Raw genomic sequence first — 23,940 nt, 5'->3', positions numbered from 1 at the left:
ATAAAAATATTGTTATTAACCATAGTTTAAATGGGTAATAAAATTTTCTAATGCGTTTAAGTAGAAATTCTGGATACTTGCTTATGTATCAATAGAATAAGATCAGGAAGCTACATAAACTTTTGGTTAAGAACACTTCAGGTAGGACTAGTGTTTTTCTTTAAAGATAGTTCAGTCATGTTTCTTCTTTCTTAGTCCTCCTCCCAATTCACAGTCTTCCTACCACATATCAACCTACCAGATTTGAAGCTTAGATTCTAAATTAAAATGTGAAAATATGGCACAAGGTGTTTTCCATTGTATTAGTGGCAAATTAACCTCTTCTTTCTCCTCAAGAAAGGAAGAGAAATTTTCCTTTAGAAGATTATTTGAATAATGCTAAATTTCTTTTTAGTCAACAACAAAAAATTCCTGCACATAAAGTACTCCCAAAGAACTCCAGGTTAGTGCACAGGACAAAAGTCCTGTTAATTGATATACAGTCAGCCTTCTGTACCCATGGGTTCCCCATCCACACATTTAACCAACTGCAGATTGAATATTAGGGGAAAAAAATTCCAGAAAGTTCCAAAGAACAAAACTTGATTTGCCACACACTGTCAACTATTTCTGTAGCGTTTACATTGTATTTACAACTATATACATGGCATTTACATTGTATTAGACATTATAAGTAATCTAGAGATGATTTAAAAGTATATGGAAGAATGTATATAGGTTACATGCAAATACTACAGCATTTTATATAAGGGGCTATAGCATCCATGGATTTTGGTGTGTGTTGGGGTCCTGGAACCAGTCCCCTACAGATACTAAGGGAGGACTGTATATCAGGGGTTCTATATTAGAGGTTCTCATTTCTGGCTGCATATTAGAATCTTCCCTACGTATTTATAATACTCAGCTGGAGAATGCTCTGGATTAACTTTTGGAGGGCCAGGGGTTGAGACTCTGAAGGAAATGATTGATTTTCTCTCCCCTCCCCTGCCCTCAAAATGTATATGCCCACAAAATGTTGCGTTGTGGACTTTCTGAAGCCCATATGTGGACCTTGGTTTAAAGACCCCAGGCTGTAGATCAGCCCTAGGTGATACCAATGAAGCTGCTCCCAGGACCACACCTTGAGGACCAGTGCTATGAGGATGGCAGTCATCTGTCTTACCAAGCCCTCCAGGTGATTCTAATGCACGCCAAAGCTTGAGAACTACTGCCCAATAGAAATGCCTCTAGGAAACTACAGTTTAATAGTATGCTTTTGTCTTAATTGAGGGTTGGGATGTTTATTTTAAAAACAGCCATGTGAAGAATGACGTGTATCTCTTGTAAATCCACTCTTTTGGTATTTAATGCTTTTTGTAGTGGAGGTATATTATTATATATTTCTCTTATAGTCAAGTTCTAGAAAAAACTTTATCTCCCCTGATGAACTGGTAAATTTATTATGCTATTTGCTTATCTTACATTATTGTTTGCATTTGTCAGCTTTGTTGTCAGAAGGTGGAGATAGAGCTCAGTTTCATACCCCATTTTAGCAGTTATTCTTAGCCTCTTTTTCCTAGTATAATTATCGGCCCCTTATCCCCATTTCATGTGTGTTCTTTTAATGAAATGGCTTTTCTGTGGCCATGTTAAAGGATAATTTTCAAAATGGCAGTCATGGCTCTCATACAAATATAGCATGAACATGTGTCAAAGACCTTATGTAACTTGTGAAGGATTTTACAACTAGCTCAAAGGAGCCTAAGAAAAAACACATATAGGCAATTGCTGAATGTGAAAATGAATTTACTAATAGGTGCAGAACTGGTCAGTATCTATAAGGCAGTAACATTTAATGATTAGAATCATCTCTTGGGAGACAGGATGAGGCATCGGTTGCGTCTCCACAGGACAACCTTCATTTGCAATTTTAATGGCTGAGAATCATTTGATTACTATCAGTTTTCTATAACTTTAGAGTTGTAAAATAATCCAGTCAAAGACATTGGAAGGCATAGACCCCTATAGAATCAGGTAACCCTGTGGGGCTCTAGGACAGTGCCAGCATTCTGCTGAAAGAACACCTAGCAATCTTTTTGCTGATTGCAATCTTTCACAGTTTTTCTTGACAACAAGGTAAGGAGCAAAGAAATGAGTCCTCATATAGGAGACTGAAATGGAGAAAGAGGATCTTCGGTAGATGAGAAAGGAGATATCCTGTTATCGTCTTCTCATTCTCTAGCTGAGTCTGGCCTTGAAGGAGTCTTCATGGCAGGAGTGCATTCCCGGGGATGGGAGGGAAAGATGGCTCGTTGTAGAGAAGCAGGATGGGACCTGGGAAAGATCCCTTGCTGTGTTTGGCAAGCTAAAACAATGAGTGGATCTCATCCAGTAAAGCAGATTTTTTATCATCATGTCATCTGCTTGTTTATTTTTTGGTCTTTTTGTTAACCCTTAGTTTTAGCAAAGTCTTTTTTTGTTTTTAAATGTCTTTTAGGCTGGCCTCAGATAGGTAGTATGGGAAATTAAGAAAAAGCCCCATGTTTACCCTAAGTTATAGAATGCCTTTAAGGCCATTGGAGTGGTGATGGTAATTAACGAGTGCCCCCTAACCCCAGACCCACAGCGACCACACGGTCACCTTTCTTTACCAGGAAGTCTCTACAGTGCCTTCCTTAGAGAATCTGGAGCTGCATTGTTAGTTTACTAAAGTGCTCCTTACCTTATTATTATTTTTTTATTTGTTAGCTTTTTAAAACTTATAACACTAGATGGGGTTTAATTAATTAGTTAATGGAGAAATAGTGTTTGCATTAATTTGAGTCAGTCTATTCATAATTCTGTATCATTGCAGTTTTAGGTCTTTCTCATATGACCAATTAATGTGGTATAGAATTATGAACATTTGCTGATTCAGTGGCCTTGACATCTGTTAGTTATAAGTTCTGAGTAATTAAGAAGCTGGATTGAAGGGTGCTAAATAGGGATTCAGAAAGGTAATTTACGGATACCTTATATTAGAAGCTTAAGTCTCATTTCTCTGATTCTCTTCTCCATAATAGTTGACACTTAACATACAGAAAGGCCCAGCACTTGGAAAATAATATACATGGATGAGACGGATAAATTTATATAATGATCTTTGTATTCCGTGGTATAAAAATTTACAGTTGCAGGATTAGGCAGATGAGGGTCAGTTGGCCTTTTGTGAGGCACTGTTTTCAGTGGACAGACTCAACAGATTTAGGTTCTGCTTCCAACTCTGCTGCTCTAGTGTGGTTATGAGAAAAAGTTAATCTCTGCAGTCTTAATCTATAAAATACATTCTTTGAGCTAATCCTCATTGAGTCATTGTTATGACATGGACCATGACATGGTCCATGCCCTCAAAGAGCTGAAGACATATGCGTCAATAAATAAGCACAGCTGATTATTATAGGTACAATGAATGACTTCACAGAGGAGGTAATGCTTAAACGGATTCTTCCCAAAAGAGGTGTCATCTCCAGGCAAAACAAGGTGAGGGGCAGAGGGAAAGGGAAGGAGAAAGAGGTTATTCAGGGGAGGGGATCAGTGAGAGGATAAGCGCACAGAGGCATGAACAAGATGCCAGGATTTGAGTGTGTGAGCCTGGTGCAGTGAGAATAAAAGAAGTGGGTAGCAACCAAATCTTGAAGAGTCTGGTTTTTAATGCTTAAAGTAAAAAAGTTTGACTAAAAGGTCTCTAATGCTTTCTCTAGCTTGGATTCTGATCTGAGGTATTGTTAATGAATGATAAGGAGTTAGTATGTTCTGATTAATCTGAGCAGTTCCTGTGTTCTGTAGTGACAGCCAGGTAATTAGATGGACCAGGACTGTGAGTTTACTTATATAACTTTCAGCCTTTGCAACCATTAAAGGACGGGAAATACAGTGCAAATAACTTTGGTCAAATCCCTCTCCTGCTACTTCATCCTTCATGTTACTATCTACATTTTTTCATTTCTTCTTCTTATTTTATTGTGGAAAATTTCAAACGTATAAAAAGCAAACAATAGGATAATGCACTTCCATTATCCAGCTTCAACAATTATCAACATTCTTGTTTATTCCTCTACTCATGTCTCACTCCTCATTCATTATTATTATTATTATTGCTATTATTGTGGTTGTCATTATTATTCTTACTATTTCTAGGTATCATTTACATACAGTGAAATGTACAAATCTTAGATATAGGTTTTTGACAGATACACTCGTGTAATCTACATCCCATCTCAATACAAAACATTTGCAAAACATTTCCAAAATTCCCTTGTACCCCTTTCCAGACTTTCCCTGGCTCCATCCCTCCCTCCAGCTGAAAAGACAAAACAAACCAAAGCCCTAATTTTTTTTTTTCATCTTAGATTAGTTTTACCTGTTTTAGAACTTACATGATGGAATCTCCTGAATGTACTCTTTTGTTTCTGGCTTCTTTCACTCCACTTATTATCTGTGAGATTCATCCACGTTGTCGTGCCCATCAGTAGTTCCCTCCATTGTGTTGCTTAGCAACATTCTGTTTCGTGAATTTACTACAATTTGTTACCCATTCTTTTGTCTGTCTTTTGGTTGTTTCCAATTACGCGGTATTGTGAATGAAGTTGCTGTGTACATCCTTGCATACATTGCTTTGTGAAGATGTTTTCATTTCTGTTGGAAACCCCTCTAGGAATGGAATCACTAGGTATATGTTTAACTTTATAAGGAATGGGCAGTTTTCCAAAGAGTGGTTATACCAGCAAGGTATGAGAGTTGGAGCTGCTCTGCATCCCTGCTAATATATGATATTGTCTATCTAAAATTAAAATTTTAGCCATTCTCATGAGTAAGTAGTGGTATCTCATGGTGGTTTTTATTTGCATTTCCTTGATGCCTAATGATGGTGAATATTTTTATGTGCTTATTGGTCATTCATATATCTTTTTTTATCTTTTAATAAAAAAATTTTTTATTTGTGTTGTCTTTTTATTATTGAGTTATAGTTGTTCTTTATATATTCTGGATACAAGTTCTTTGCCAGAGATATGTTTTGTGAACATTTTCTCCCACTCTGTGTTTTGCTTATTCGGTTTCTTAGCAGTGTCTTTTGATGAGCAAAAGTTTTATTTTTGATTGAGTCTAAGTTATCTAATTTTTGTGGTTATTGCTTCCTGTTTAAGAAATCTTTACTTACCTTCAGATTGAGACTATATTCTCCTGTGTTTTCTTCTAAAAGCTTAATACCATTAGCTTTTATATTTCAGTCTGTGGGCCATCCATCTCAAATGAACTTTTGTTTATGGTGTGAAGTTGGGGTTGAGTTCATTTTTTTCCATATGGACATCCAGTTCTAGCATCATTTGTTGAAAATACTTTTCTTTCCCTGTTGGATTGTTTTGGTACATTGGTTGAAAAGCAGCTGTCCAAGTGTGGGGTCTCTTCCTGAGTATGTTCTGTTCCTTTGACCTACTTGTATATACTTATTCCAGTATTGCATTGTCTTGATTACTGTAGTTTTATGATAAGTCTTGAGTCAGACAGTGTAAGTAGTATAACTTTGTTGTTCTTTGTCAAGATTTTTGTGGTTATTTTAGGTCCTCTGCCTTTCTACTTAAACTTTAAAAGTCACTTCTCCATTTCTATTAAAAAGCCTGCTGGGATTATGAATTATTTATAAATTATTTGGGGGGAGAATTAACTTCTTAAATACTGAACCCATGAACATGGTATATTTTCCATTTATTTGGGCCTTCTTTAATTTCTCTCAGCCGTGTTTTAGTGTGGACATTTTGCATATCTTTTGTTAAATGTGTTACTAAGTATTTTGTTATTTGATGCTATTGTAAATGAATTTTTTGATTGTAATTTAAAAATTTTTTTGTGCTAGTATACAGAAATATGATTGATTTTATATAGTAATCTTATACCCTGAGACATTGCTACACTCACCAAATTTTTAACACACAGTTCCTGAGCACCATGAACTATCTTCCCTTCATGTTTTTATGTGACTTTTTGGACTTGAATGTCCGTATCTGCCATGTCTGCCCCTAAAGAGGGCCAGTGTGAATGCCACGGCATTTGTGAAATCTTCTGACACTGCCCCAGTTGGATTTAAAGAGTTCCTCTCCTGAGACTCTCTATTAGAGCACTTTCCGCTTCTGGTTTTGAATGAGCCATTCTTTGAAGGCAAGAGCTATACTTTTCCTCCTTTTTTATCCCCACAATAGCTAGTATGGTGCCTTGGTTCACAGTTTAGGAATGTATCTTCTCAGCATTTATCTCAGGACCTGTAGGGAATTATGTAGCTCTGGCAGGAAATCCTTACAGGCAACTTCAATCAATTGGAACCAATCCCCGAAGTGTATCTTAAAAAGGGAAAATAGACCTTTTTTCAAAAACGTGTCCCTGTGTACTTCCTATTTAAAGAGATGTTCCCTGGTGGATGATCTACTTACACTCTAAAAGACTTAGGCTTTTCTGCCAGTTTTGAACATTTGTAGATTATGTTTCCTTTTTGTTTTCAGGTGGCTGACTGTGCTTGGGATGAAACAATAAAGATATATGATCCTATTTGTCTTACCATGCCTGCTTGAGATAAACTACTCCATTCAGAAACAAAGGATATGACTGAAGAACTGCTTAATAGGAAATAAATGATTGATAACATAGAGTTTATGTTTTTATATACTATTCAGATTTCAAAATTTAAAAATTTATTCTGGAATCAGTTTTGAGGAAGCTGATAAAGACTTTGGCTCACTATTTAAGCCTGGTACATAAGCCATATTTCTTAAAATCCTAAGAAATATTGAAGTTATGGTATATCTTGTAGTGTCTATTAAAATATAACCTTTCTAGTATAAAATGGATTAAATATGAGAGATCTATAGATTATATTGATAGTGATATATTTCATTTTTAATTTGATATTTTTGATGAAAATATAATCACTGCTGTTGATAAAAATCACAATAAACTGCATCCCTTGATCATTTATGATTTTATGACACCCCCAACAAGGTTACTTTTTCTAATATGGTATATATATATAACACTATATAATATAGATATATCTGTGGTTCAGTAACAGGGCTCTAATAATCACTGATTTATTCCGCAGTTATTTATTGAGCATCTACTGTGTGCTTGACACACGGAATGAATGAGATTCTTTCAAGGACTGGTGTCTGTCATGCTTTAAGAACATGGATTCAGAGAGTTAAGAGCTTACATATATTTTACATTTATTCAAATATTTTTAGGTATTATACCCATGACCCTATGTCTCTCTTCCTATTTCTCTACAATCAAATTTTTTAAAAACTGGTCACTGGGCAAAAAGTCTTAGGTCCCACCAAGGTTTCAAGCAATTACCCTTGAAACTAAGTAATGAAAGCCCTAAATAATGCTATAAACCCTCCTTACTACCTCCCTAAGTCTTGAAAAACCTTTAGGTGTGATGACCTATAAAAAATTAGGTTAAAAGGGAAAAATTAGTAGAATAGACAACCTTGCATAACACTTATGTTTTTATATAATATTAAAATAAAATGTGTTATAAATGGCAAAAATTGTCATTAAATTTTTAACAAGTTTTTGAGATTTTTTTAAAGAGCAAAATATACTTGTAGTAATCAGAACAAAAATAAATGTAAATATATGTATATTGTCTAATTTACATATTTCCCTGTTTACTTGTTACAGAAAAAAGATTAAGACAGCTTACAAAATACAAAAACAAGACCACAAGAACAAAACGAGACATAAAGTGGAGCCAGGAGTGGGCTTGAAAATATATGCCTTAAAGTCCTAGAAAGTTGCTACTGGCAGCATAAATGAGGAAGTCTGGTCAAGTACACAATGCTGCCCAAGGCCTGAGGGCAAGGACTTCGTCCTAGTCCCTGGCTTGGCCCTAGCACCATGCCTGGCACATAGAAAGTGCTCAATGAATATTTGTCAAATGAATGATGGTCTCACAGAAAGTATAACTCTTTTCAGTTCTTAGACCAATCAGTGCTAATTGTTTTTGAGAGGCCCCCACAGAGAGGACACTGCTTTACATGAATGTCGTGTAAGGAACAAGGTGCTCAAACACATCCTGCGATGTGTCACGATGATTAGGTTGGTTCATAGAGCTGCTTTGTGTTGCATGCAGTTCAGTAAAAGTGGGTTCGCAGTGAATGTTCTCTGTATCGGCAGAATTTATAATAGACCTTTTAAAATACCTAACCCAGATCATATTTACAGTGAAATGAAATTACTTATTTTTCTTTTAGAATGCAAGAGATTTTATTAAAATAATCTACCATGTATCATTTGAAACAAATACTTGTGATTTAAAAACTAATATTTCTCTTGATTTATTTCCCCTCTATTTCAGGGATGTTAGAGATGTTTAGAACCCTAACTTCATAATGCTTAACTCAGGTGCTTGGAGTCTCTCAATCTGAAGGAGGGTGGGTGAACATTTCTTCAGTGAGTTCCCTGAGCTAGGATTGGCAAACTAGAGGAAAAGGAGCTGGATTGTGTCCTGAAAGGGAATGCACACGATTTTTGAATTCTTGGTAATTCACAAACCGAGCAGCCTCTGGACGTTAGAGGACAACCAGTCCTCATTCTTCTAGTTGGGAAAATTAGAATTTGTCTCCTGGCAACTGAGTTCTTGGGTTTCATCCTGCCTGCCTCCCCAAGTTCCTCCTGCACCTGCAGTGACAACACAGCACTGAGGAGTGGATGCAGGAAAGGGGAGCTCAGGTCACTGAGCATCTTCTGTGATCTGGGCATTACGTGAGATGCTTTCTGTATCTAATCCCCTTTAATCTTTATAACGTCCCTGCAAGGAAGCCCTCCCATTTTCCAGACAAGGAAACGAAGGCTCTCGGGAGTCATAGTAGCCAGGAAATATGGAGCTGGAATTTGAAATCTGCTATGACTGGATCTGGTCCTGCCGTGTGGCCACCTTTTCCTAGGAATAACAGAAATTGGTCCACTGAGAAATAGTAAAGCTGTGGGACATTCTGGTGACTAGATCCTGATCGTTCCTGAGAAAACTGGCAAAATTGTGTTTCCAAGTCTAAAGCGCTAAGAAGCTGACCCTGGGTCTGGGGTGACCCTAAGGTATATCACCCCCAGGGAGACCCGGGCTGAGAGCCAGCTGTCCCTTCTGCCTCTGGCAGTGAGTGTTCTCTGTATATCTTAGCTATAATTTGGCTCTTCCAGCAATGAACTCATTAATTTCTTACTTAACTGGCCTCTTCTTGAAAGAGATAATCCGCTTACATGTTTTTGACTTCCATACTGACTACTCCCAAATCTCCTGCCTTCCCCACTTGGGTCTCCCTCAGCCTTTGCACTCATTTTCTTTCAACCAAATTCATCTTGCTCACCAAATGGGCTCCTCCTGCACATGCTTTTTTCATTTGTTGTCAATACTGTCCACCCAGGCGCTCAAGCTAAAGACCTAAATGCCATCCTTGTTCCTTTCCTTATTCCCACCTCTCAAGTCCAAGGCACATCAAATAGGTCACTAAGTCCTATCCCTTTCACACCCTAAATACTTCTCCATTCTGTCTCTTCCCCTCAATCCAAACACCACTGCCCTCGTTCAGGCCATCATTAGCTTTTCTCTGGACGATCACAGCAGCTTTCCTCAGTGCTGTGTCTGTTTCAAGTTCTGTACCCTCGGAGCCATCCTCCTCAACACAGCTGCCAGAAGCTGATCCGAAATGCAATCTGACTACATCAATTTCAGTGTAAAACTTTTCTCTGCTTATAGGATCGTCTACGGGAAAAAGTTCAAGCTCACTAACCAGGCAGCCAAAGTCCTCTGGGGCTAGCCCTTGCCGCTCTCTGCAGCATTGCTTCTCTCCACATTGTCACGAACTTTGTGCTCCAGCAACACCAGTGTGCTCACAAACTCCCTGTGTAAATAATGCAGGTTTTCATTTCTATCTTAGCTTAAGGTAGTCCATGTGCCTGCATTACCCTGCTCTTGGCTTGGCAAATTCTTACCCATCATTTATTTGAAAGTCATGTGAAATGACTAAAGAAAAAGTTTGACAACACACAAAAATTAAAATAGCAGAACACACTCTTAGCAAAGCTAAAAGAAGACATATTGGAAGAATATATTTGCAACATACGTAACAAATGATTTAATATCCAGAATTTATAAAGAGCTCTTAAAAATCACTAAGAAGACAACCAAACATAAAAGCAACAAAGGATATCAATAGGAAAACAAATATTTAATATACTTCAAAAGGATACTTAGTTGAACTTCGTCTCATTGATGACAAAGAATGTTTTTGCTTATTAGTTTGGCAGACATTTAAAATATTGATAATATCCAATATTGGCTAAAGCAAAAGTACTGTTATACACCTTTTTGGAAGGCAATTTGGCAATAAAGGTTTTAAATTAGCCGTTGACCCAGCAGTTTCAGTTTTAGGATTCCCTGCCTGTACCCACCAAATCCTTACAGAAGTGTCTAAGAACAAATTTCCAAGGGTAATCATTACATCAGTGTTTGGTAAAACCTAGACGCCTGTCTGGAGAAGAAAGGTTATATGATAGAACAGTCATTTAAAAGAATAAGGTAGAACTCTGTGTGCTGACCTGGAAAAACAGACTGTTACTGATATGTGTATTATCTATTTCTGTGTAACAAATCACCCCAAAACTTAGCAGCTTAAAGAAACAAACATTTATTTATCTTACAGTTTCTAGAGGTTTGGAATCCAGGAGTAGTTTAGCTGCATTGTTTGGGCTTACGTTTTCTCATGACATTGCAGTTAAGCCGTCACCTAGGTCTGCAGACATCTGAAGCTCAACTGGGGCTGAAGGGTCAGCTTCCAAAGTCACTCACGTGATTGTTAGCTGGCCTCAGATGCTCACTGTGTAGAACCCTCCACTGGCTGGCTGAGTGTCCCTACAACATGGCATCTGGCTTTCCTCCAGACTGAATGATACAAGAGAAAGAGAAAATTCAAGATGGAAGCCTCGGTCTTCTGCACACTAATCTCAGGAGTGACGCCATCACCTCTGCTGCGTTCTACTGGTTACTCAGACCGACTGTTGTACAACATGGGAGGGGTTAACAGGAGTGTAAATATGAGGAAGCCAGCCATCTCTGGGGACTCTCTTGGAGGCTGGTTACCACAATATGCTTTTATAGACAAATGTGTATGATATCCTAATTTTATTTTTTTTTTAAAGGGAGAATTATGTATGTATACATATATGCACAAGAAAAACTGAAAGGTTCACGCCGAACTCTTAACAGTATCCAGCTCCGTGTAGTGGGTCTGGGGGTGGGGAATACTGAAGACAGCATGTTCACTTATTGCTTACAAAGTTTGTTTTCCTTTTATGTACTATAATGAGCATGTATTACTTTCACAATTAAAATAATGAACTAAGACCATATTTCCTTCTCCAGGAATCCTCCTCTGATACCCTTCTCAAGCTGATGTTATTGCCCTCCTCAGCACTCCTGTTTCTGCCACAAGCCCCCACTGTTGCATGAGTGTCATTGTGTTGCCGCACCTCCCCCTGTGAATCCCTAAGGACTAAGATGAGTGCTCGTCTTTGAATCCTCTGTGGCTAACAGACCGCCTGGTACAAAATAGTAGCTCTATATATGTTTGTTGAATGAATGAACTAAAGGATTTATTTAATGCCATCAAAATTTATTGTGTAGCTCCAAAGGTAATAGAGGTTGAGTCTTGACCCTTGATACCAGTAGGTCCAATAGCTTTTTGACCTTCAGATCTACATTCGTGTTCAATTAACCTTGCTAAACATAGTATTCTTATTTTTCCCATTTTCCCTTAGAAGATTTCCCATTTTTCTTTTAGGAGATTATCTAGTAACTGGTGTGGGAGATGGTATTAAATTTTTTTTTAAATGAAAGCCCTAATGGAAAAAATTATATGCAGTAAAATGGATAAAATGTACTGTTTCATGCCAATGTAGGTTTCAAACATTAAGCTAAATATTCTTGCCTAAATGAGAAGGGCAAGGTAGCTGAATCAGCCCCAAATCTTTTACCTAATGTTAGTATCACAAATGGAAGCAATTATAATTGCTGGCAGAAATGAATCATTCCAAAACTAGGTCTGTGCAGACAATTCTTTATATTCACTTAATATGGCTTAAAACAACCATTCTTTACTTGGAACAGTCCCCAGAAGTAGAAATGTGTTATTTGCTGATGCTGTCTTTAAAAAATTAATTTTCAAAGTTTTTATCTGAGTGTACTATGAATATATGCTTATACCACACATATAAACATAAATTTCAACTGTTGCTTCAAACCTCATTATTTTCTAAAGGAAGAACATCAACACGTGAAAAACAGAGTCTCTGAAATAGCCAGTAGAGTGTAACCATAGCTTGTAGCTACAAAACCCAAGAATTCCCCAGGGAACCGGAAGCACAGTTTTCAGTATAATGCTTTCCAGTTGCCACAGGGGGCCATTCCGCAAGCATTTTCTTGAGTGCCCACCTCTGGGGGCCCTACTAGGCCCTGGGCATACCAGCAGGAGGATTGGTCGAGACCAAGCTCTCTCCCACCAAAGTGAGCTCCCAGCACACACAAAGCTGACCCAGATGAAGGACTGCAGTGATGCTACCAATCCCCGATGTAAACTGTTATTTTGCTGCTGCGGCAATAATAATCGCGGCTTCAACATCTGGCCTGGAAGCGTTGCGTTTAGCACAGAAGTGAAAATATGGAGGAGAAAACAAAAGAATTAGTAGGGAAATGTACCGTGTGTATTAGGGCAATGTGGTGCTTAGAAGGTTGGGATCCCAGTCGGGGTGGGTGGGTAATAGAAGTGAAGGAAAAGAGAGGTAGGGCGCAGCGATCTCGCTCTCTCTTCCTCGCTCCCGAACCCTGGCCAAGCCGGTAATTTTTAAGCAGCGCGAAAACTAAACTGTGCTGACTCTTAGTGGTGACCTCTACTGAGCGAACCGGCTGTTGCTACCGAGTTTACGGGTCCGGACATTACTTTCCAGGGAACGAAATTCAGATCGTAGGGACACAGAAGTCTTGCACCTTCAGAAAATAAGAATTTCATTCTTTTTACTCTTAGCCAAGTAAGAAGTAAACAGTTCACAAGTCCTGTGGGAGACAGACATGCCCTGGGCCGGGGAGGCAGGAGGTAGGGGTTGTCCTCCCCAAAGCGGCCCGTGACGGTTCCGCAGGTGGCGGTCGGTTCCAGGGCATCCAGAGAAAGCTGCACCCAGTCTCGGCTCTACGTCCGGGTTCCCGCCCCTGGGACCACGCCCTCCCTCCCCTGCCTCCGCCCACACCCCATTCCCCAAAGCGGCCAGTCTCTCCCCGCTCGCCCCTGGGAACCGTTGCCCCGGCGATCCTCCGGAACTAGTAGAGGCTACTTGGACTTAGTTTCTGCTGTTTTGCTTATTTCACATCTTTGCCTCACTTGGAATAGGTGTCCCTGCCCCCGCCCCCAGGCTCGGCTGCCCCGCGAGGCCACGGCGCCCCCGGGAACCTCCCCCCGCCCCTAGCCGCGAGCGTAATTCCAGGTCCCTCCGCGGCAGGCGCATAGACAGAAGAGCGTGTCGCCCGGGACTGGGAGGGACCAGCTTCCCGCTCTAAATAAAGCACGTCCCGGCGGCGGCCTGGGGCCCTGGGCTCCTTCGATGTTGGGGCGTTGGCGCCCGAGCGTCCGGGAGCCCCGCAGCCCGCTGGCACCGACCTTTTCCCCCTTCCCTGGCCGGCAGCTGAACAGGGTCCCGCGGCTGCGCCGGGAGGAACCGTGGGTGGAAATGCCGCTGCAGCTCAGGGGGAAGGGGCCTGAGGGAGCCGTCACTTGTTGCGGCTAATGAACGGTGCCCGACCGTGGAACGCAGTTGTTTCTAAAATCTTTAGCTGTGCCCGTGATCCCCCAGCCCGCGCCCCTCAGCTCGGAGCCGGGAAGCAAGGACAAGCGGGAGCCGCTGGCCATGCGGGAGAAGAGCGGACCGCGCCCTGAGAGCCCGCCCGGGTGGGTGCTAGGTGCCCGAGGGGCGCAGGTCCGGTCCCGCTTGCGGCCGCTGCCGGGGCTTCCAACCGCAGAGCGTCCTCCCTGACGGGGAAACCGCGCGGGACACAACCCAACGCAGCTCGTCACCTACTTACAAATCGCTGTCGCTAGGATTCCCGCCACTCCTCTCAGACCAGCCCCCCACCCCTGCCACTTTTCGGAGTCCCCCGCCCCCGTCACTGCCTCCCCGGAGCTGCGGGGCAGTCGGACGCGGAGCCGCAGAGCCGCGAGGACGCCTGGCTGGAGCTGCCCTTTTCAGCCGAGCCGGCGCCCCCTGCCCTTCGCCGTGGTGTTGGGCGGGCACCCCTGCCGCCCTCGCTCCGCTCCTCCCGGCTCTCTTCCCCGCTCTCCTTCCGCAGGTCTCGGAGCTCCACCACCGCCGGGTGCGGCGGGGCAGGCGCGATGCGGCAGCTGTGCCGGGGCCGCGTGCTGGGCATCTCGGTGGCCATCGCGCACGGGGTCTTCTCGGGCTCCCTCAACATCCTGCTCAAGTTCCTCATCAGCCGCTACCAGTTCACCTTCCTGACCCTGGTGCAGTGCCTGACCAGCTCCACCGCGGCGCTGAGCCTGGAGCTGCTGCGGCGCCTCGGGTTCATCGCTGTGCCCCCCTTTGGCCTGAGCCTGGCTCGCTCCTTCGCGGGCGTCACCGTGCTCTCCACGCTGCAGTCCAGCCTCACGCTCTGGTCCCTGCGCGGCCTCAGCCTGCCTATGTACGTGGTCTTCAAGCGCTGCCTGCCCCTGGTCACCATGCTCATCGGCGTCCTGGTGCTCAAGAACGGCGCGCCCTCGCCGGGGGTGCTCGCGGCCGTGCTCATCACCACTTGCGGCGCGGCGCTGGCAGGTGAGCGGGACCCGCGCGGACCCCCGGTACGCCCCACCCCAGCAGTCAGAGACCGCGGAGATCACTTAGGGCAAAGCGCTCACTTCCAGATGGGGAGACTGAGGCAGAGAGAGGCGGAAAGCTTTGAACGTGGTCGCTCGGCTCGAAAACGGTACTTCTGAGACCCAGCAGAGCCTTCCCCAGGGTTCCGGCCTCCCCCTTTCAGAGCCCCCTCCCCCCCCGTCCTGGCTTCCGACCCCCGCCCGTCTCACTCCGTATCGCCCTTCCGTTCTCGCCCTCCCCCTTCCGTCTTCCCCCTTTATTCGTTCCTTCCTCCGGGAGGGGTGGGAGAGCCGCCTGAGCCTGGGAGCTAGAGTCCCCAGACCAAGACGGAAGGAGGGGGCCGTGAACTTCCCTGGGTCACTCGGGGCCGGAGTAGGGAGGGACGACGGGAGCCAAGCTGAAGCCCCGGGGCTAGCTTGGGATCTCCGGCGCCGCGCGGGGGGCTGCGGGCGCGAGGCAGAGGCAACTGGATTGACACCCGTGCGGGTCGGGCTTGGAGGACTGAGCGAGATGGGAGCTGGCGAAGCGGGATGCCTTCATTCGAGGGTCGAGGGGAGGGCGTTCTTCGCCCGGTTCCCAGCCCGCCCGCGGTTAGAAGCCACTAGCCGGGACCCGCTCGCTCCTCTGGTGCCCCACGGAGGCGACAGGCGTACCACGTGCCTGGGTGACATCCGTGCCAGCTCGGGAAGCCACAGCGCCTACCCCGAGGGCATCTGCGCTGTCCTGGGCCTCTGTCTTGGATAGAGGTAGACGGGAGACCCCCGGGGATAAGGAAGGGAAGGCGCGCCTCTCCTGCCTCGAACTGGGCATTGACTGAACTTGGCTTTTCCTTTTGATAAGCGTGGGTAGAGCTGGGGCGCGAACCCTGTCTACTTTCCAACCGACGCCGTTGCCCCTGTGGGTACCCACCCTTGCCAATCCGGTGTCTTCTCTTTTTCCTTCCTGCCCTGGCTCCTCCGTCCTCTTGATGCGCTCCAGGAGCCGGCGACCTGACCGGCGACCCCATCGGGTACGTAACGGGCGTGCTGGCGGTGCTGGTGCACGCCGCCTACCTGGTGCTCATCCAGAAGGCGAGCGCCGACACGGAGCACGGGCCGCTCACCGCGCAGTACGTCATCGCTGTCTCCGCCACCCCGCTGCTGGTCATCTTCTCCTTCGCCAGCAGCGACTCTATCCACGCCTGGACCTTCCCCGGCTGGAAGGACCCGGCCATGGTGTGCATCTTCGTGGCCTGCATCCTGATCGGCTGTGCCATGAACTTCACTACGCTGCACTGCACCTACATCAACTCAGCGGTGACCACCAGCTTCGTGGGGGTGGTGAAGAGCATCGCCACCATCACGGTGGGTATGGTGGCCTTCAGCGATGTGGAGCCCACCTCTCTATTCATTGCCGGAGTCGTGGTGAACACCCTGGGCTCCATCATTTACTGCGTGGCCAAATTTTTGGAAACCAGAAAGCAAAGCAACTACGAGGACTTGGAGACGCAGCCTGGGGGAGAGGAGGCGCAGCCAAGTGGAGACCAGCTGCCGTTCGGCTTGGAGGAGCTGCCCGCGGAGGGTGGAAATGGCGGGTCAGAAGGTGGGAAGGCAGCAGGTGGCTCCACTCAGCAGGGTGGGCAAGAGGCGAGGGGCAGCCCTAGAGGAGTCCCGCTGGTGGCTGGGAGCTCGCAGATCTCAGACAGCCCTGAAGAAGTGAGCAAGAGGTCATTAAAGGATACTTACCTCGAAGTGTGGAGGTTAGTTAGGGGAGCCAAGTATATGAAAAAGGATTATTTGATAGAAAATGAAGAGCTACCCAGTCCTTGAAAAGGAAATGCATGTATGTATATATGTACATACACTTATTTTCTATGTTAGAGATGACATATTTTAATGAGGAGCCGCCCAATATTTTGCTTTGAGGAGTGGGGAAGGGAGGCAAAGACAGAAGCTGAAACGCCTGACAGCAACAAAATTAGCAAGGGCGTGTGAATTATTTAGCGCGAGTTTAGCCGAGGCATCACAGAGACAAAAGAATGTGAAGGTGACTAACAAATTAAGGCAGGGTTTCTGGCTGCAGACTCCTGGCACATTTTTTGTCATTATGACCATAACCACATATCTGCACGTACCAAGAGTCCTTCAACCACCCCTTACAAAGATGGAGTGTAGAAATGATGGCAGCGCTTAGTAAACTCAAAGATTACATGCAGGGGCACCTTTTTGATGATAGTTAGAACTATAGTTTTTATGGCCAGCTGGGAAGAGTATATTATTGAAATGACATTTTTAAATACACTGAACTGATGTTTACTGTTTATAGTCATCTGAAATATGTTTCCTCTAATATTTCCTCACTTTTAAAAAATATATAAGTGCTCTACTATTGTATTATTCTATTATATATTGGTAGAAAATGTTAAAGCTATTTTGAAACTATGAATCCTCAGCTTTAATCATGAAGTTTAAAGTTGGCTTTTAGTAATTATAAAAACAATTTGAGAGGTTGTTTTGGTTCATGCTTTATAATATTTATTATTGAATGCCATAACCTTTTTAAAAAAACAGTTTTACTGTGTCCAGTATTCTCTCAAGTAAATGCAACGGCTGACGTATAATTCAGTATTAACTGAAACCCAAACAGAAATGAGACTGTTCTGTTAAGCTAGGCCTTTCAAGTTGCACTGCACATCCAAACCGTGTTACAAAAAGAGCAACTGCTATATTCACTTTATGATATTTTTCTATCTTAAATTTGTCAAAATAAAGTATGAGTCTCTCTGCTAAAAGGGATAATGTTAGAAATTTGTTTTAGACACATCTGTGTTCTCTGGCTGTTGTGTGGCTTGTGTTTGCCTTCCATGGTGGTGTCTAGTATCTGGGAAGCAGGGCCCATCCCATCAGGAACTTCCTAAATTAGCATGGCAGTTTGGTTTCAAACAACAACAGCATCAAAAGCACTCTCATTTTCCAGTCAAGGAAAAGTAAAGTAAAATAAAGTCCTGCCTCATGCTGTAGTATGAAAGCCATCCACAGCCGACTTCAGTTAACATAGAGTTTGAGACATAATATTAGCGGGCAGCGAGGGGGAAGTCTTCCGGTCAGCCCTCTCCCGGAGAGGTTCTTGGAGGGTGAAGACACATTATTTGCCAGCATATTTCTGAGACTCTCAGATGGTGGCATCCTTTATTTTTCTTTATTTTCCAAAAATCAAAACAGAGCAAAAAGCAGAGGCATCAGTTTGTCTCCACAAGCTGGTTAAGTGACATTGTAATGGTTTGTGATTGGTTCTGGTTTACTTGTTTTCATGGCAGTTGATGGTTTTCATAGTTACCTCTACAAGCCATTTAAGATGTAGGAGCTCTCATTTGGCTGCAGTTAGAAATGGTTGGCTAGAGTTATACTGACTTCTTTCAAAATAAGCATTAATTGTAATGCCAGCATGCCAGAAGGCAACATCCTGCTGCAACTCTGTGAAGCTGAGAATTATTAGTGAAAAGCAGCGAAGTTGAATGAAGTATATATATTTTTGTTAAGTCCACTATCAGGCAAATAGATAAAATGATTGTTTTTCACTGAAAAAAAAAATTCCTTTTGGTTAAAACTGTTGGTTTCCATTTATTACAAAAAGATTAACTCTTTTCTGTCAATAAACTTGTGGAGACACTGTATCAGTTAGAATTCTCCGGAGAAACAGAACCAAGAAGGTGTGTGTGTGTGTGCGTGTGTGTGTGTGTGTGTGTATACTGAACCTAGAAGATCTATCTATCTATCTACTTTAAGGAATTGGCAACTGTGGGAGTTGGCAAATCTAAAATCTGTAGGACAGGCCAGCAAGTGGGAAACTCAGGTAGGGCTTTTATGTTGCAGTCTTGAGGCAAAATTGCTTCTTCGGCAAACCTCAGTCTATGCTCTTAAGGCATTCAACTGATTGGATGAGGCTCACCCACATTATGGAGGGTAATCTCCTTTACTCAAAGTTTACTGAGTATAAATACTAGTTATATCTTAAAAGTGTCTCCACAACAACATTTAGACTACTATTGGACCAAACAACTGGACACCACAGCCTAGACAGTTGTCATAGAAAAGTAACCATCACAGACACCTATGGTAGGAGGGATGAGGGGGGGTATGATAGGATAGAAAAAACCCAGGAAGATCAAAAGTGTCACATGCATTTGGGCAAAGCTTAGGAGTCTCTCCGTGGAGCAAGCAAGTCACAGGGCGGGGCAGAATAGGAGTCAGTGCTGGAGCTCAGCCACAGGAGGGCATGAGCAGGTGGCAGCCATGGCCTGGTTTGCAAATCCTTCCTCCATGGTCAGTAGCACTTGAGTCCATCTACAGACTCCACTGCTCCCTGACCTTTGGGCTCTGGCAAGGCATTGAGTCAAGCACGAAAGAGGCTTCTGACATTCTCCAGAGTATCACCATGGGAGGGACTCAGCTGGAAGTCACAACTGTCGTGTAAGTGACCCAGTCTTTGTGCCCATTTCTGACAACTTGGATTCTCCCTTTTTCTGAGAATATGCCCCCACATTGTACCCCTTTTGGTGTCTGGTCCCAGTTGACAATCTGTTCCTCTATCAATTCTTCAGGATGGAGGCCCTGCCTCACACTCACTTGCCACTTCTCAGCTGGAATCTGTCTGTGGAACACAGCATGATGTCAGGTCTTCTCAGTGCTGGCCCTGCTGCTGGACCCCTACCCAGATGCTGTCTAGCCCTCTATTGTTAATTGAATCATAGATCAATCAGAAGTTCTGGGGTAAAAGATTTCCCAGAACTGTGCAGGTGGGAGGGTGTGTACATGCTACTGTGGGTTGCTGAACAGAGCTGAAGCAGTGACCTAAACTTCTATGAGACTAGCCATCCTGAAAAGTGGTGTCAGAGGGCCTACTAGTCTGTATGATTAATAGCGATAGTTCACCAAGACAAAGCTGGGTGAAACTCACAAGTCCTTACCTGACTGAAGATTTTTTTTTTTGCCTTTTAGTTTGAGAAGTTTCTATTGACCTATCTTCAAACTCACTGAGTTTTTTTGGCCATGTCCAGTCTGTTGATGAGCCCATCAAAGTCATTCTTCATTTCTGTCACAGTGTTTTGGTTTTTTTAAAAAACTTCTAGTATTTCCTTTGAATTCTTTCTTAGAGTTTCCATCTCCCTGCTTACATTGCCCATCTGCTCTAGCATGTTGTCTACTTATTCCATTAGATCCATTAGCATATTAATTATAGTTATTTTAAATTCCCTGTCTGGTAATTCCAGAACCTGTGTCAAATCTGAGTCTGGTCCTGAGGCTTGCTTTGTCTATTCAGACATGTTTCATCCTTGCTACTTAACATGCCTTATAACTTTGTTGTTGTTATTGAAAGTCAGGTGATGTATGGGATAGTAGAAACTGAGGTAAATATGCTTCCAGTGTGAGATTTCATGGTAATTTGGACTTCGTTTAATGTTTGCTGCAACTGTAGGTGCCAGAGTCTTTAAGTTCCTTTAGCGTTCTTGTTTTTATCTCCCTGTTGTCTTTGGGCTTCTCTAAGAACTCCTCCTTAAATAGAGTTTGACACACTGCAGCTCTTACAGCTGTAATCCACTCATTAGATTGGAGCCTTGTCGGTGTGCTGGTAAAGTGTAGGGGAGGGGACGTGTTCTACAATCTTATTATTACATCTCAGTCTGTTAGGGGCCTGTGTCCCTGGTTTGTGACCTTCACAGGTGTTTCTTAGCCTTTTCTTTTTTCTCTCCTTAGATGGGACAGGAAGACCAGAGGGGCCTCCAGTGGGAAAAATGCCCTTTCCCCAGGGTGGGAAAGTCTGGTAAGTCCCTGCCGCTGGAGAGTAGGCCTCTGTTGTGAAGAACCCTCTGGGCATATTTCAAAATGGTTACTCTTTCCCTCCCTCTGCCAGAGTGCCAAGGTTTCCAGGAAGTCAAACCCATGAAAATGTAGGGGTTCCCCTAAGACTCCTCCAGGAGTTTCTCATGTGATAGTCCACATTCAGCCTCCAGAAATTTACAAAATTTACCATTTAAGTGTTTCTACCAGTTTATAGCTCCAATGGCTTCTGTTTCAGGTAAGGAGGTCTCTGCTGTAACTTTCTGGATTCATCTGTCTATTCAGATTTGGGGGTGGCAGTTTGCCCTGTGACCTCAGTTCTCCGATGAGTCCTTGAAAAGTCATTGATTTTCAGTTTGTTCATCTTTTTCTGCTTGTAAGGAAGGTAGTAACAACTTCCAAGCTCTTTATATGATGGAGCTGAACCAGAAGTCCTGGCTGAAGATGTTTGAAAAATCTGCTCAATTTCTATAACGACGGCCACTGTGAAGGGAAAGTAGACATTCCTAAGGAAGGTTCCAAAAGAAAATAAAAGCACCCAAAGCTACTGGCCCTTCTTGTAACTCCTGCCCGCTGCACCTCGTGTGGAGTGTTGGCCACTCCTGCACTCAAGCTGTGGTGATATATGCATGTGAGTGTGGGCAACTTTTGAGTCCAGGTGTGAGCAAGAGTCAATGCACGTTGAGATCGGTTGCCACGGTAGTTGTCATTAGTATAAAACAAAGTCTTTTTTATTGTTGCTATTTGCTTAAGTCATTTTAAGTTGAGATTTCTGCCACTTTCAACCCAAAGAGTCCCAAGTGGCACAAATATAAATGAATGGTTCTTAGCCAACAGGGTGGGGTGAAGGAACAAAAGAGGTTTTTGTTTGTTTGTTTTGTTTCTGCTTTTCATTTTTCACCATGCAAGCTGTTACCTGCACCTGACTAGGGATTAGATATGTCACCCTGGTCTCTTACAAATTACCATCTACCATGTATCACCCATGGTCTTAAACAACCCATGGTTTTACCTGTCGTCTTTCCCTTCAGTTTACAATTCAGTTGAATCCCACATTCATGCTTCACAAATTCACTGGACATTGGAGCAATGTTGTGCATTGCACACTATTATAAATAATAATACCTGAGGCTTTTTATTACAGTGCTTGCTATTTGCTAGGTGCAGTTCTAAGTGTTTTACATGGACTAATTCATGTAATTCTCACAATATTCCTACAGGTTGTCATTAATATTGTCCCAATAATACAAAGGGTAAACTGAGGCGTGAAGAGGCTCGGTAACTTGCCCTGGTCTCATAGCTGGTAACTTGTAGGTGTGGGAGCTGATTTGAACCCAGGTGGTCTGGCTCCAGTGCCCATCTGTCTCACCATTATGCTAGTCTACCTCTTGGTAAGAAGCACTCAACCTGACATCATAAAGCTGGAGAAGGTGGGAGTGGTGGTGGGCAGTTCCAATGCTTGTTAATTTTGCAACTCAGTGAGGACCCAGACTCTATCCATGATTCCTTTCTGCTGTCCTCAAAAAGGAAAAGGATCCAATCTATACGTTTGTATGTACGAACAGTTTTCTGTTTGTGAGCACTAAGGGACCCAGAGAGCAGTTGAGGTACCATGAAAACAGAATAGAGACAGGGGTCCAATTGCTATTATAACCAAGTCCCCAAGATCTCCAGGCTTTTTGGTCCATCTCTCATTTAATATTCAAGTAAAACAACTTAATCCTTCACCTTAAATAACCCTGAAAAGTACAGAGCTTCAGACGAGTGTTTCTGAGGATTCCTTGAGCATGCTCTGTGTTGTTGATTACTTCCTGCTCCCAGCCACTGTGCCAATCACTTAAAAAAAAAAAAAGCTTAATTGAAATATAATTTACGTCCATAAAATTTGCTCATTTTAAGTGCACAATTGTCATTAGTATGTTTGCAGAATTGTACAACTGTTACCACCATCTAATTCTAGAACATTTTCATCATCCCAAAAAGAAATCCTGTAGCATTAGAAGTCACTATCCATTTCTCCTGAATCTTCCCAGCCCCTGGCATCACAAATCTACTTTCAGCCTCTATGGATTTGCCTCTTTTGGTTGGATGCTTCCTGCTGTCCTGAAATTGCTCTTTCAAGCTGCTCTTCCTAACCTGCTCCTGTGCTCCTTTTTTAGGCCAGGTATTGCTAATAGAAAGTTGATGTTGGGATGCAGTTGAGGAGATCTACTAAATGCTTGAAGCTCCCTATCATAAGGGCATTTCAGTGCAGGAAAGGAAAACTTGAAAGTTAATGTCGAAAGTCCTCGCTCTTAGTGTCTCTGAGTATTTCTCTCCCTACTTGGCCCTTGCTTGCTGCTATGCACAGTCCCTTTCCCGTAGTCACACTTACCCTAGACTTAAGCCCCCAAGTTCCTTATTTTCTTAATATTTTTCTGAAGAAGTAACCGGAAGGGCTATAATACTGTTCTCTAAGACAAAAGAGCAATCATTCTCCAATATAATTCTTCACCACATCCTAGAATGTGGAAAAGCCATAGTTATTAAAGCATCACCCCTTTTCTGTCCTACTACACAAAACACACACACACAGATATGTATATATGGGGAGATATATATATACATATATATATACACATATATATACACATATATGTATATGTGTATATATATATATACACACACACACACATGGATAGAGAAAGTTACTCTGGAAGATTTTACAACTAATGCAAAGTTGATTGCCCATCTGTCATCTCCCAGCCCCTCTCCTATTCTTCCTTGCACACAGAACTCTAAACTTGTTCAGGTACAAGCAGCAATGTGCTCAGGGAAGGTGGACTGACGCCCTAGTTGGATTAGTCATCATTTTTCTAAAGCCATCATGGTGGACCCATAGCTCTTTGCCAATGATTGGTTCAGCGGTGGGCCTGTGACCCAGCTAGAGAATGAGGTGAATGAGCAAGTATGCTAGGGAAGGGGTTCTGGGCAATTTCGCTATGATAAGAAGACTCTCTTCAGAAGAAACTCCCTTTATCCTGCCTTTGCATGCAGTTGGTGTGGATGTGATGTCTGAAACTACAGTAGTCATTTTGCAGCCATGAGTGGACAACCCTAAGGGTGTATAGCAATGTGCTGAAGGCAACCAAGAAAATGAGGGAAAGAGTCTGTTTCTTGACACCTTCATTGTGCTGCTGAATTAGGAACACTGGAACTGCCTACT

The 23,940-nt window shown here is 43.2% G+C and overlaps 2 protein-coding genes across 2 annotated transcripts in view; both read left to right on the top strand.

Moving 5' to 3' along the window:
- PEX7 (peroxisomal biogenesis factor 7) overlaps nucleotides 1-6,951 on the top strand; it is a 90,033-nt gene extending 83,082 nt beyond the window's left edge. The window contains exon 10 of the mRNA XM_061207171.1: nucleotides 6,510-6,951. Within this exon, the coding sequence (XP_061063154.1) occupies nucleotides 6,510-6,578 (69 nt within the window). The 3' untranslated portion in view covers nucleotides 6,579-6,951. The remainder of the gene's footprint in view (nucleotides 1-6,509) is intronic.
- A 7,487-nt stretch (nucleotides 6,952-14,438) lies between these two features.
- On the top strand, nucleotides 14,439-16,727 carry SLC35D3 (solute carrier family 35 member D3). Its single transcript, XM_061207536.1, has 2 exons — nucleotides 14,439-14,877; nucleotides 15,898-16,727. Exons 1-2 carry the CDS (start codon nucleotides 14,439-14,441, stop codon nucleotides 16,725-16,727), a joined length of 1,269 nt encoding a protein of 422 aa, XP_061063519.1.
- The last annotated feature ends 7,213 nt before the right edge of the window (nucleotides 16,728-23,940 follow it).

This window comes from Eubalaena glacialis, chromosome 12 (genome assembly GCF_028564815.1).
Source record: "Eubalaena glacialis isolate mEubGla1 chromosome 12, mEubGla1.1.hap2.+ XY, whole genome shotgun sequence".
NCBI lineage: Eukaryota > Metazoa > Chordata > Mammalia > Artiodactyla > Balaenidae > Eubalaena > Eubalaena glacialis.
This window is presented reverse-complemented; position numbering and strand designations above follow the sequence as displayed.